Source organism: Podarcis filfolensis (assembly GCF_964270895.1).
Source record: "Podarcis filfolensis genome assembly, chromosome: 16".
Taxonomy (NCBI): Eukaryota; Metazoa; Chordata; class Lepidosauria; order Squamata; family Lacertidae; genus Podarcis; species Podarcis filfolensis.
The window spans coordinates 13,897,099-13,909,117 of NC_139620.1; the positions used below are offsets into that span (position 1 = coordinate 13,897,099).

The 12,019-nt window shown below is 49.1% G+C and overlaps 1 protein-coding gene across 8 annotated transcripts in view; it reads right to left on the reverse strand.

The window, feature by feature from the left end:
* CTSW (cathepsin W) overlaps positions 1–12,019 on the reverse strand; it is a 29,002-nt gene that overhangs the window by 4,514 nt on the left and 12,469 nt on the right. For 2 of the 8 annotated variants that reach the window (XM_083591882.1, XM_083591886.1), the window contains exons 2-9: positions 9,472–9,538; positions 8,640–8,753; positions 6,885–7,036; positions 5,083–5,182; positions 3,646–3,726; positions 2,276–2,395; positions 866–930; positions 289–379 (exon numbers count right to left, since the gene is read on the reverse strand). In XM_083591882.1, coding sequence (XP_083448008.1) covers positions 289–379; positions 866–930; positions 2,276–2,395; positions 3,646–3,726; positions 5,083–5,182; positions 6,885–7,036; positions 8,640–8,753; positions 9,472–9,538 — 790 coding nt within the window. Of the gene's footprint in view, positions 1–288; positions 380–865; positions 931–2,275; positions 2,396–3,645; positions 3,727–5,082; positions 5,183–6,884; positions 7,037–8,639; positions 8,754–9,471; positions 9,539–9,901; positions 10,211–10,287; positions 10,502–11,362; positions 11,740–12,019 lie in introns of those variants that run through there. The other 6 variants (XM_083591884.1, XM_083591883.1, XM_083591880.1 and 3 more) reach the window with 5 other exon arrangements.

Below are 12,019 nucleotides of genomic sequence, written 5' to 3' on the forward strand. Positions count from 1 at the left end.
GGGGTTGGGCTAGATGACCCTCGGGGTCCCTTCCAATTCTAGGATCCTCCATGAAAAAAAATCCCTGCACATAGAAAGCTAACATGTCAGGATATCTTCAGGGTCCGTCCCCCCTGGCCAAAATGGGAGTGGAGCATTCCGTCATGGCAGCCATCACCTGCAATCTAAAATGGTACAGTCCGGAGACAATGAGTGCAAGAGGAGAGGAGGATTTTACAGAACAGCAGCTATAGGCCTGGAGTCTAATAATCGCCCTGCACAGACAAGAGAGTGAAGCCCTTTGCTCACCTTCATCGTAGCCCACAATGAGCGCAGCATGATCTAGTAGCATCGGGTTGCAGGACTGGGAAGGGGATCGGATGATGCCCTTCTGGTAATTCTAGCAGAGAGGGAGAAAGGGGGAAAGAGCAGGTCTAAATCAGCAGAAAGCAAGGCGGCCATTCATGTGAATGTGATGCCGTTCCATCAACCTCAGTTTGCCCGCAGCCTGCCTCCAACCCAGGTGTTTTTATGGTAGTGCGACTGGTTCAGCCGCACAGGGCACCACCGACATTTGAGAGCCCAAAGCCCGCCACTGCCCCACCCTCCTGCTTTCTTACTTGGAACTAGCCTGCCTGTTGGCTTCCTCCTTAGTCACAGTGTTTCCCCTTGGAAAACTCAGCTGGGAGGAGGATGTAGCATAGACTAACCAGAATGAGTTGGTTCTGCCTGTCAGGGGCTCTGGCGCCACCTAGTGTTCGCCTCCCTGCCTCCTGTCCTACCAGCAGCAAGGGGCACCAGACGCCGCTGGAGAGGGCATGAGCAAATAAGTTGGGTAAGTTGGTGGGTGAGATGGGATTTCTCTTCCACTCTGTTGGGCACCTACCTGAAGGCGAGCCTGGTTAAGGAGGGCAGTTACAGGCCCCTGGGAAGCAACGATTCTAGTGATATCTGAGAAATGCAGCGGGGAGAGGAAGCCAAGAGTTAGCACTGGGGTGAGGAGAAGATAGGCGAACCCTAGCTTTTACAGCAAACTAGACTATTATTATTATTATTATTATTATTATTATTATTATTATTAAAATTAAAATTTGTATACCACCCTGTACCCACAGGTCTCGGGCCAGTTACAACATAAAATCACAATATAAATATAATCGTAATAAAAATAAAACCAAAAACAACCCAATAACCCCTTTCTCCAAATATATATTCTAGTGTCCAAGTTCAGTCTTAGAACATGAGGAATTATGAGGAAGGCCTCTGAGAATGTCCAGAGCGACTTTTCTAATGAGTAGCCCCTTCCACACACACCCCACCACCACCCACAACTAGCCTCCATTGGCTTGGGGCCTTGTCAGAGGTTAGGTGAATCGCTGCAGCCTGACCAATGTTCAAACTGCTTTCGAGTGACACAACATTTTACAGGTCTACCCATTCTAGAGCAAAACCAGGGAGGAGGGAATGAGAAAATCTATCACCTGCCCAGTTAGCACTGACCCAATAAAACTTTCCACTCTGTTGTTTTGAGAACCGACAGTTTTACTGGGTCAGTAAACCTGGAGCTATAACTTCATCCCTCGATCGATTGGATTGTGATTTTTTGGCCCGCCTGACAAAGTTTTCTGCGCTGCTCAGAAGCTTGCTCCTGGAACGCGGAATGCTATTTGGCTCCTCTGTGTGGCAACTAAAGACAAAGCCTATGGCCAAAGAGCAGGCGATGGCCAGGCAAAGTGAGCCCAAATCTCTGAAAAGAAAAGAGTTTCAACCTCTTCCATATGATCCTCTTGTTCTCTGGATCACCCTTCTGGAAATCACTTCCTCTAGTCTACTGCATCATGTGTGAGTGATATGCAATTTTGCCCATTTTTGCCCCTGGTACTGCCCACCACCAGCATGTGGCCCTCAACAGATTCCCCCTGAGGGAATGTGGCCCTCAGCGGAAAAAGGTTTGCCTTTGCTTTAACCTAAATGATGCTTCTTCCTTGTCCCAGAACACAACCCTTTCCTCCTGCTACATGTTCATTCATTACACTGAGTCAAGAGCCTAGGCCCAGTTATGGATAATACCAGCAGAGGAGAGCACTATCTAAACATGTGCAGAGTGCATTCTCCTTCCCTTACTGCGTATTTGCTAGAGGCAAATTTCCCACACCTCTGGAATCAGAAAGGTTCAGTTCTAACACCTCCATTAACAAATTATGCCTTCTTATCCTTTTCTTACTGTGCGAAGTTGCAATTCACACCCACTCCCCCCACAGACCTCCTACTCTGCCATGGGCTAGTAAATCCTTACAATTCTCATCCCTGGGGAGTAATTCATAGCCGTCAATTTGGGTAACTGTTCGTTTCTGGTGCTTCTGGCATGTCTGATTTCTGCCAGTGTAGGGGTACAGAAGGCTGTTTGACAGTCCGCCTGGGAAGGAAGGAAGACACAACAGGTGAATAGCAGTGGGCTGGGGGAAGGCAGCACATACCCCCCTTCTCCCCTTCCCCACTTAAGCAGGAAAACACATACACACACACACAGGTCCCAGCCAACCTCTCCAATTTATACAATGCCAGGCCGATTAGCTTCCCGAATTTTAGTTTGCCTAGTCTCTTGGGGCAGGAGGGAGTAGAGACAAGATCCAAGGAGTGGGGTGAAATATGCAAAAGTGCCAGGAGTGCAGAGATAGGGAAGGGCCCTAGCTCAGTAGCAGAGCACCCACTCGCAGAAGGTCCCAAGTTCAGTTCCCATATTCCCCACGTAGTTGGGGCAGATGTGAAACTCTGGAGAGCCTCTGCTGGCCAGCAGAGACAACCCTGAGCTACGTGGACCCCAGGTGTGACTCAGTGAAAGGCAGCTTCCTACATTCCTAGAATCAAAGAGTCATAGAGTGGGAAGGGACCCTGAGGGTCATCTAGTCCCACCCCCTGCAATGCGGGAATCTCAACCAAAGCATCCATGACAGATGACCGTCCAACCTTTGCTTGAAGACCTCCAAGGAAGGACAGTCCATCACCTTCTAAGGTAGTCTGTTCCACTGCCAAACACTTCTTCCTAATGTTAAGTCAGAATCTCTTTTCTTGTGTTTTGAATCAGTCGGTTGGGATTCAACTCTCTGGAGAAGCAGACGATAAGCTCACTCCATCTTCCATCTGACAGCCCTTTAGATACTTGATCCTATCTCCTCTCAGTCTCCTCTTTTCCAGGCTAAACATACCCAGCTCCTTCAACCGTTCCTCATAAGGCTTGCTTTCAAGACTCCTGATCTTCTTGGTTGCCTTCCTTTGCACACGTTCCAGCTTGTCAGCATCCTTCTTAAATTGTGGTGCCCAGAACTGGACACAGTATTCCAGGTGTGGTCTGACCAAGGCAGAATAGAGCGGGACTATGACTTCCCTGGATCGGGACCCTATACTTCTGTTGATGCAGCCTAGGGTAGCATTAGCTTTGTTTTACTGCTGCATCACACTGCTGACTCATGCTTAAAGGCCCTGTAATAATTCTGAATTAAACTGGGATTGTATCTACCTGGCTAACAGCATTGCAGGGTTTGTTGTGAGGGTAAAATATGTTGACAGGGAACATAATAGCCCCGATCCATGGGGGAAAGGCAGGCTATAAGGGTTGTTCCTACAGAAAATAAATAAGAAGAGTGGGAATTCAAAAGGTTTGCATACTGCTGTTGAAGACAGTCCGGAGTCCATCCCACACATAGCCTCTCAGGCAACCGATCTTGTTGTATGTGCAATCTAGTACCTCTGAAATGGAAGAACAAAGAGTCAACCCACCTTAAGGAGAATCCCAAACTGGACTGGTGGTTTGGGTTCAACATACACACAACCGTCCCTTTGATGGTCCCTGCCAGTGCTTAGACCCAAAGCTTGCTTTGTAAAATTTCCTGAATGGCTGAACAGTAAATGGACCCTACATGGAAATGTTTCAGTGGAAGGACAAAAGGAGAACAGTAATGTTTGTACTCCCCCCCCCTTTCTTTTTCAACCACAAATTACAGCATAAGTGCTATTTGCTAGGCTGATGGCTGGGTTCAGGACGGGGTAGCTTCCATTAACTCGTGTAAGAAAGACAACAGTCAATGAATGACAAGAGAGGGTCTCCTGATAGCTAGAAATCTGTCTCCAGCCTTTGGAATGTAATCTCCATGCTTTGGCGAAAAGAAGAACCTTCCAGCTAGCAAGGATGGGGCAGACTACAGAGCTCGGAGCCAGTTTGGCAGATTCAACTGAAGAGATTCCCACTTGGATTGGCTAGGACCTCCCTTTGCAGCGTAACTTGAACTCAAGTCAAGATACCTGTGGGTTTTTTTAGACATCCAGTGATTAGGGATGGGCGAGACTTTTGATTCAATTCGCATTTAAAGGTGAACCTAACTAATTCCCCCTTTCCAAAACAACAAACAAACTGGAAAAACAGCTTTCCTTCGAAATTCACATTTTGCAAATTTTGCAATGCAGTTCTCTGGCCAGGTAAAGTGTACTGTACTGTTTTTAACACTTGATTGGGAGCCGCCCAGAGTGCCTGGGGAAACTCAGCCAGATGGGCGGGGTATAAATAAATTATTATTATTATTATTATTATTATTATTATTATTATTATTATTATTATTATTACAAATTGGCATTAACTGAGTGGGGTAAGCTGTGAAGGGAAGTGTATATGTTAGTGGAAATCAAATGCATTCTGTTAGGGGAAGCTGTTTTGCAAAAAATGTGCCTATTAGGGGAAATGGCTTTCAAAAATGTTACATTAGGGGAAATCCATACTAGAGTGCTTGTGATTTAAAAAAACAAACAAACTGCAAACTGATGTGGAGCACCGAACATGAGAATGGAAAAATGAGAAACCGAGAGAAGCTGAAATTGTCACATTTGCCCATCCCTGCCAGTGATTGACAGATAGGTGGCCCTGCCCACCTGTCATAGTACCCTGCTTGGGGTGGGGCGGCTCAAGAGCCAGCCCACTGAGATGTTTGGGGTGTGTGGCTATGGGAAGGCGATTACCATGATGAGCTCCTGTGCCTAAAATATACTCCCATGCCTTGCCTGTCTCTGGCCACCCACCCACCCCTTGCCCTGCTCTCCCAATGCCCGACATACCCTGGACCGAAAGGTTCCTTGGCACATGTCTGTGGATGTTCCACAAGGCTTCAATGTTGGACACAGCAGCAAAAGCCCAGCAAGACCTGCACTTTTTGCCCTGGGAGGGGAAGGGAAGAGAAATTGTAGGGAGCAGGAATAGTTAACCTGGGACATATCCCATCCTCTTCTCCCCCACCCCTGTTCCATCCCCAGAATTCTGTTCTCAAAAACCCCTAACATAGACTTGGGATATAAGCCATAAACTGACACCCTTCCCACCCCCCACTCCCCCAGCCTTGTTCTGATGCCTTTAAACAGCCGGTTGCCCACACAGAAAATTTACTGGAAAACTAAAGCATTTCCTAGAATGAAAATAAAACAATGAGGGTGGTAGAATCAGCTAGATATCAGGCTGAATGCTGGGGGGCCCTCAAGACACCCTCTTTATGCAGCAGTCATTCTTCCTGATTTGCTTGCACAAAGCTGGTGTAAGAAGTTAGACTAGGTCCGTTCTTTATGGAGCATTTGTTCCGCTTTGTTAGCAGTGAGCGTTCACCCAGATTTGCTTGCGCAATCATCACACGTCTTCCTGCCCATAACTCGTTCACCCCACACTTCTCAGTGCATTTCCCCATCAATCCCCTCCTGGACTGCTTTAGCGCACTGTAGCACCGGTGGTGTCAAGGATAGGGAGGAAATTCAGTTTGGATTCTAGTGCAAACATCCCTGATTTGCACTTTCCAAAACAATATGCGAACCACAACGCAGACATCCTCTGAAATCGACACTTTTTTCCTCCCACTTTTCTACTGCGGCTCTCCAGACAAACCAAGTGTCTATTATCGTAGGAGAAGTGGGTGTTAGAATGCATATATTATTGAAAACATTTTTAAAAATGCATTGTATTAGGGGAAATTGCCTGCAAAAAAAAAATATGTACCGGTATATACCAGGTGGCAAAGCTGAATGTCAAAATGTGCCTGTCAGGGGAAATGTGCAGTAGGATGCTAATGAATTTTTACTTTGGGGATTGCAAACAGAGATGTACAGAGAACTGAACTGAGGAGTTGAAAAATGATAAACTGAAACAGAAATTGACAGCCCTGCACAACCCTCGCCTGCGTAATTCAAGGGAGACTTGGTTCTCGGTGCCCTCAGTGTGGATGACTCTAGAATGGCTTTCGATTCTGCCTTGAAGCTCCCACTGGCTGCATCGATTCCCTGTTATAAGCTTATTAAACAAATTGAGGCTTTCAGAAAGAGCTTTGAAGTCTCCTGTCCATTCTCTAAAGGGAACCCTACAACAACCCCCCCTTGAACTTCCCATTGCTCAGGCAAAGCAGGACAGAGAAGAGACTAGGGAATCACTTGTGTGGGGTAAAAGGTAAAGGGACCCCTGACCGTTAAGTCCAGTCGCGGATGACTCTGGGGTTGCGGTGCCCATCTCGCTTTATTGGCTGAGGGAGCCGGCATACAGCTTCCAGGTCATGTGGCCAGCATGACTAAGCCGCTTCTGGCGAACCAGAGCAGCGCACGGAAACACCATTTACCTTCCCATCAGAGCATTACCTATTTATCTACTTGCACGTTGATGTGCTTTCGAACTGTTGGGTTGGCAGGAGCAGGAACCCAGCAACGGGAGCTCACCCCGTTGCAGGGATTCGAACCACCGACCTGATCGGCAAGCCCTAGGCTCTGTGGTTTAGACCACAATGCCACCTGTGTGTGGGGTACACTGGTCTTAATACCTCCTCCACCCCATCTCTGTGGGGCAGGACGAGTATGCTGAAGCATTGCACAACCCCTTTCTGTCTACTTACTTGGTATTTTACAGCTGGGATGACGCCAGCTTTCCTCCAGTCGCAGGATTTGGTTAATTTCCCCAGGTGGGAGTTATCCGAGTCCCTCAAGCTGGGGAGCAGGCCGAGCTGGGAGGGTTGAGGGATGCCAAACATCATCGCAAACTCACTTTCTGTGTGGTGGGAAAAGGAAAAGAAAGGGAGGCGTTGTGCTCCATCAGTCACCTCCACAAGCAGATATGTGCATGTCTTGTAATGTGTGTGACGCCAGGACAGGGAAGCTCAGGCCTCAGGCCCATATGTGCCCCTCCAGGCAGTGCTGGATTTACATATAAGCTAAACAAGCTATAGCTTAGGGCCTCACTCTCTTAAGGCCCCCCAAAAAATTTAAAGGAAAAAAACCTGGATGTACATTTCCAAAATACAAGATAAAAAACAAATAAAATAAAACCTACATACAGCAAGTGTTTTGTGTTGTGTAGGCTCCTATGATGTAAGTAATGAGCCCCGCCTGCTACCATGCTGCCTAAAATAGCACCTGTTTGCTCATTTCTGTAGATACGGTGCCTACATTCTGTATGGACTGGGTTATTTAAAAGGTACCCCTGCCCATACGGGCCAGTTGTGTCCGACTCTAGGGTTGCGTGCTCATCTCGCTCTATAGGCCGTGAGCAGGAGCCGTCCGAAGACACTTCCGGGTCACGTAGCCAGCGTGACGAAGCTGCAGCTGGCGAGCCAGCACCAGTGCAGCACACGGAAACGCCATTTACCTTCCCGCTATAAAGCGGTACCTATTTATCTACTTGCACTTAAGAGTGCTTTCGAACTGCTAGGTGGGCAGGAGCTGGGACCGAACGACGGGAGCTCACCCCGCCGCAGGGATTCAAACCGCCGACCATACGATCAGCAAGTCCTAGGCACTGAGGTTTTACCCACAGCGCCACCCGCATCCCTATATAGCATATATTCAACACAAAAACCAGTGATAATTTGTTGTTGACAAAGGACAGCTGGACCTATAAAGGGCCCATTCCCTTCAGTAGCTTAGGGTCTCATCAAACCTAAATCCAGCCCTGCCTCCAGGCTTCTCTATTTGCCCCTTGGGCTACTCCCCAAACAATACCCCTCACTGGCCCTGCTTCACACCCTCCTTGAGAGCTTTTGACCAGCTGGGATATGCCACTACGTCTTGTGGGAGTGAGCTCCAAAGTTTTAACTAGGTTCTGTGTGAGGTAGGACTTCCTTTTTTGTCTGCTCTGAATCTTCAGCTTCACTGGGTGGTCTGGAGTTCGAGCGTTCTGAATTATTTTGTATGATTTTTCCTGGCCTGCTGCTGCTTCCTGAGCCCCAGTTGATACCTGAATCCTGCCCTGGAAGCCGTCAAGGTCTTGTTGAGTTTGAAACATTCAGAGGTAAAGCTACAGACCCTCTCCCCTTCACCACCCAATGGTTTTGTTTCATTTCGTCTGAAATTACCGGCATTAGCTCCTCCACAAACTGAAATCCAACAGGTGCAGCCTTTATTGGCTACAATTTTCTCCAGTTGAATTCCTACCTGCCTGAGAATGTCACAAGGCCCTGGCAAGTTTAAGGAAAAACGTGGCCCACTGGGCAAGCCCAGCCTCGTCTCTGTGATGCCCTTTAATTTAATAACACCCAACATCCAGCCTTCTCTCTCTCTCTCTCTCTCTCTCTCTCTCTCTCTCTCTCTCTCACACACACACACACACACACAAACACACACACACACACACACACACACACACACACTTTTACCTGTCAAGTCACTGAAGCGGGTGACCCCGTACTGCGCCGTCCCTAACTCCTCAGCCTGCAGCCGCCGGCTGACTTCTAAGTTCTGCACAAAGACCTTGAACCGATATTGCATCTCTGGGGTCAGAAATCAAGAGGAGACAGTGGAGGACGGAGAATCAGTGGTGCCCCCAGAGAAGGAGAATAAGCAGCAAGAGGCCCCCAAACACAGCCCAAAGGCATATTCCACATTTTGGAGCAAGCCAAGAGATGCAAATTAGAGAGCAGGTGGGGGGAACCTGTCAGGCTCTTCAGAAGATGTACCCCAACTCCCATCCTAGCTGGCCCATTAGCTATGCTGCCTGGAGGCTGATGGGAGTCAGAGTCCGGCAAGGTCAAGAGGGCCACAGTTTCCCCATCCTCGATCTGAAGAGACATTCCCCATCATCATCATTCTTTTGTTCCTGTCTTGAACCTCAGCCCAAGAAGCCTAGCCTCAGAAAGCACTCTCCTCATGCTCAGAGGCTCCTGCTTGCTGCCAAAGAGCTGCAAGTAGTTTTTCAAGCTGGGTTGTCGCGGTGAGCCAATATTCAAAGTCTTGCAGAAGAGCCAGGATGCAGAGAGGAACCCGGTTCTGCTCAGCCATGAAACTGACTGTGAATTCTATTATCGCTCTCATAGAATCAGAGAACTGTAGTGCTGGAAGGGGCCTCAGGGGTCATCTAGTCCAACCCCCAGCAATGCAGGAATCTTGTGCCCAACGTGTGGGGCTTGTTCTCCCCAGAGAGGACCCCTCCCCTCCCGCCATCTTCCCTTACCCACACCCTAACCCAATGGGAATCAATGCTGCTGTTACCTTCTTGGCTCAGGTAGGTTTTATTGAACTGCCTCATAAAATCCTGGAACATCTGAGTCAGTTGGGACTGAGACAAAAGCAAAAGGCACAGAGAGGGTTAATTGAATCCCTCCAGGGAGTATCACAAACGATCCCGCCCCCCTCCATTTTTTTCTCTTTTACAATCTTAATTCTATCCATTGCTGGCAGCCCCATTTGGCCTAGACCAGGAGTCAGCAAACTTTTTCAGCAGGAGGCCGGTCCACTGTCCCTCAGACCTTGTGGGGGGCCAGACTATATTGGGGGGAAATGAACGAATTCCTATGCCCCCAAATAACCCAGAGATGCATTTTAAATAAAAGGACACATTCTACTCATGTAAAAACACGCTGATTCCCGGATTTAGAAGGCGATTGGGCCGGATCTGGCCCCTGGGCCTTAGTTTGCCTACCCATGGCCTAGACACTTCGTTTTTCATTCCCTTGGGCAGCCATCTTTTCTTCTGACGCCCATGCTTTTGACTCCCAAAATGAACAAACCATGTCCCCAATCCGAAACCCCAGAGAGCTGCTGCCAGTCAGTGTAGCCGACACTGAGCTAGATGGACAAACAACCTGACTCAGTGTAAAGGGCAGCTTCCTGTGTTCCTAAGCTTCACCAGTTGAATGTCTGCCTGTAAGGCAGCTATTAAAAGCACAGGAGCCCCATCAGGGAGAATCAGGCAGGCATGGCATGCCAAGCAATAGTACTTGAATAAATCCCTTGCACACCACCCTCCTTGGCCACCTGGGCCCCCCCTTCACCCTCACCTCTGCCCTCCCCTTCAGGCGCTCTCACCGTGCTCAGGTCTGGGGCCAGAAAGGTGCTAGCAAAGGGGGCAGCTATCCAGAGCCCCCACAGCATTAAGCGAGCGGCAGGGAAGGTTGTCGGCCACATCGCGGCTGCAATCTGCACAGCTGTGTGGTTAGGAGTGAAAGTAGCTTCTGGGGCTCAGAGCTCAGAAGAAGATGCTGAGGTGAGACAGAGTGGGGAGGAACCACAGAGGCAGGAAGACAAGAGGGGTGTTATTTTGGGAGGGCAGGTGGGTGTCGGAAAGATTTCAAGTGCACATCATGCTCTAGGGAGGGGTGGCAGGGCTTTCTGGCCCTCGGGGACCTGTGTGTGGCAAGGGCAGGCTAGCCTTCTGAGCATGTGCAGAGAGCCACTCTCACAAACCACTGCCACTCTGCGTTTGCCTTTCTTGAGGAAGGCTGCCTGCATCTGCATATTAAGGCTGTCTCAGACTGTTTCGCTAGAGTGGTGCATGCTCTAGTTATCTCTCGCTTGGACTACTGCAATGCGTTCTATGTGGGGCTACCTTTGAAGGTGATCCGGAAACCACAACTAATCCAGAATGCAGCAGCTAGACTGGTAACTGGAAGCGGCCGCCGAGACCCTATAACACCGGTCTTGAAAGACCTACATTGGCTGCCAGTACGTTTCGGAGCACAATTCAAAGTGTTGGTGCTGACCTTTACAGCCCTAAATGGCCTCAGCCCAGTATACCTGAAGGAGCATCTCCACTCCCGTTGTTCAGCCCGGACACTGAGGTCCAGCGCTGAGGGCCTTCTGGCGGTTCCCTTGCTGCAAGAAGCCAAGTTACATGAAACCAGGCAGAGGGCCTTCTTGGTAGTGGCACCCGCCCGTGGAACGCCCTCCCACCAGATGTCAGAGAGACTACCAGACTTTTAGAAGACATCTGAAGGCAGCCCTGTTTACGGAACCTTTTAATGTTTAATAGGTTATTGTATTTTAATATTCTGTTGGAAGCCGCCCAGAGTGGCTGGGGAAACCCAGCCAGATGGGTGGGGTATAAATAATATATTATTATTATTATTAGAAAAAGAAACCGAAATGCCCTGGTTGGTCACACCTGTGGCTTTGAGCGATGGTCGTCCCTTTGCTTGCTGTGCCCCACCTGTGCTTGCAGCGTGTTCTCAACCTTCTCCCCCCTCCCCCCAGCATCTCTGTCTGGGCACCTGCCCCCCACTTGGCAGGCCACTGGCAATGTTCCTTTGTTCCTCCGGGGTGGGTGAGTTTGAGGGGTGTTTGGCAGGCCCAGGATGTAGTTTGCTGGAACAGAGCAAGGAGACAATCCTGGCATTCTGGCCTCTCGCTCCCCTTCCTGCCCCCCTTTCTCCAAGAGGAACAAAACAGGCCGGGGGCTCAGCCAGGAGACTGCTTTCTTGAGCAGTCCAGCTCATTTGCTTACGTGAAGTTTAGATGATACCTGGCCTTTGCTGAGCATTGGTTCGAATTTCCAGGGCGCCTCCCTGCCACTTTGGGGGCTCCAGGCTGTCATTTCATAGAATTGTAGAGTTGGAAGGGCCTCCAAGAGGAGTATTATTATTACAGTGGTACCTCAGGTTACAGACGCTTCAGGTTACAGACTCTGCTAACCCAGAAATAGTACCTCGGGTTAAGAACTTTGCTTCAGGATGAGAACGGAAATCGCGCAGCAGAAGCGCTGCGCCAGCGGAAGGCCACATTAGCTAAAGTGGTGCTTCAGGTTAAGAACAGTTTCAGGTTA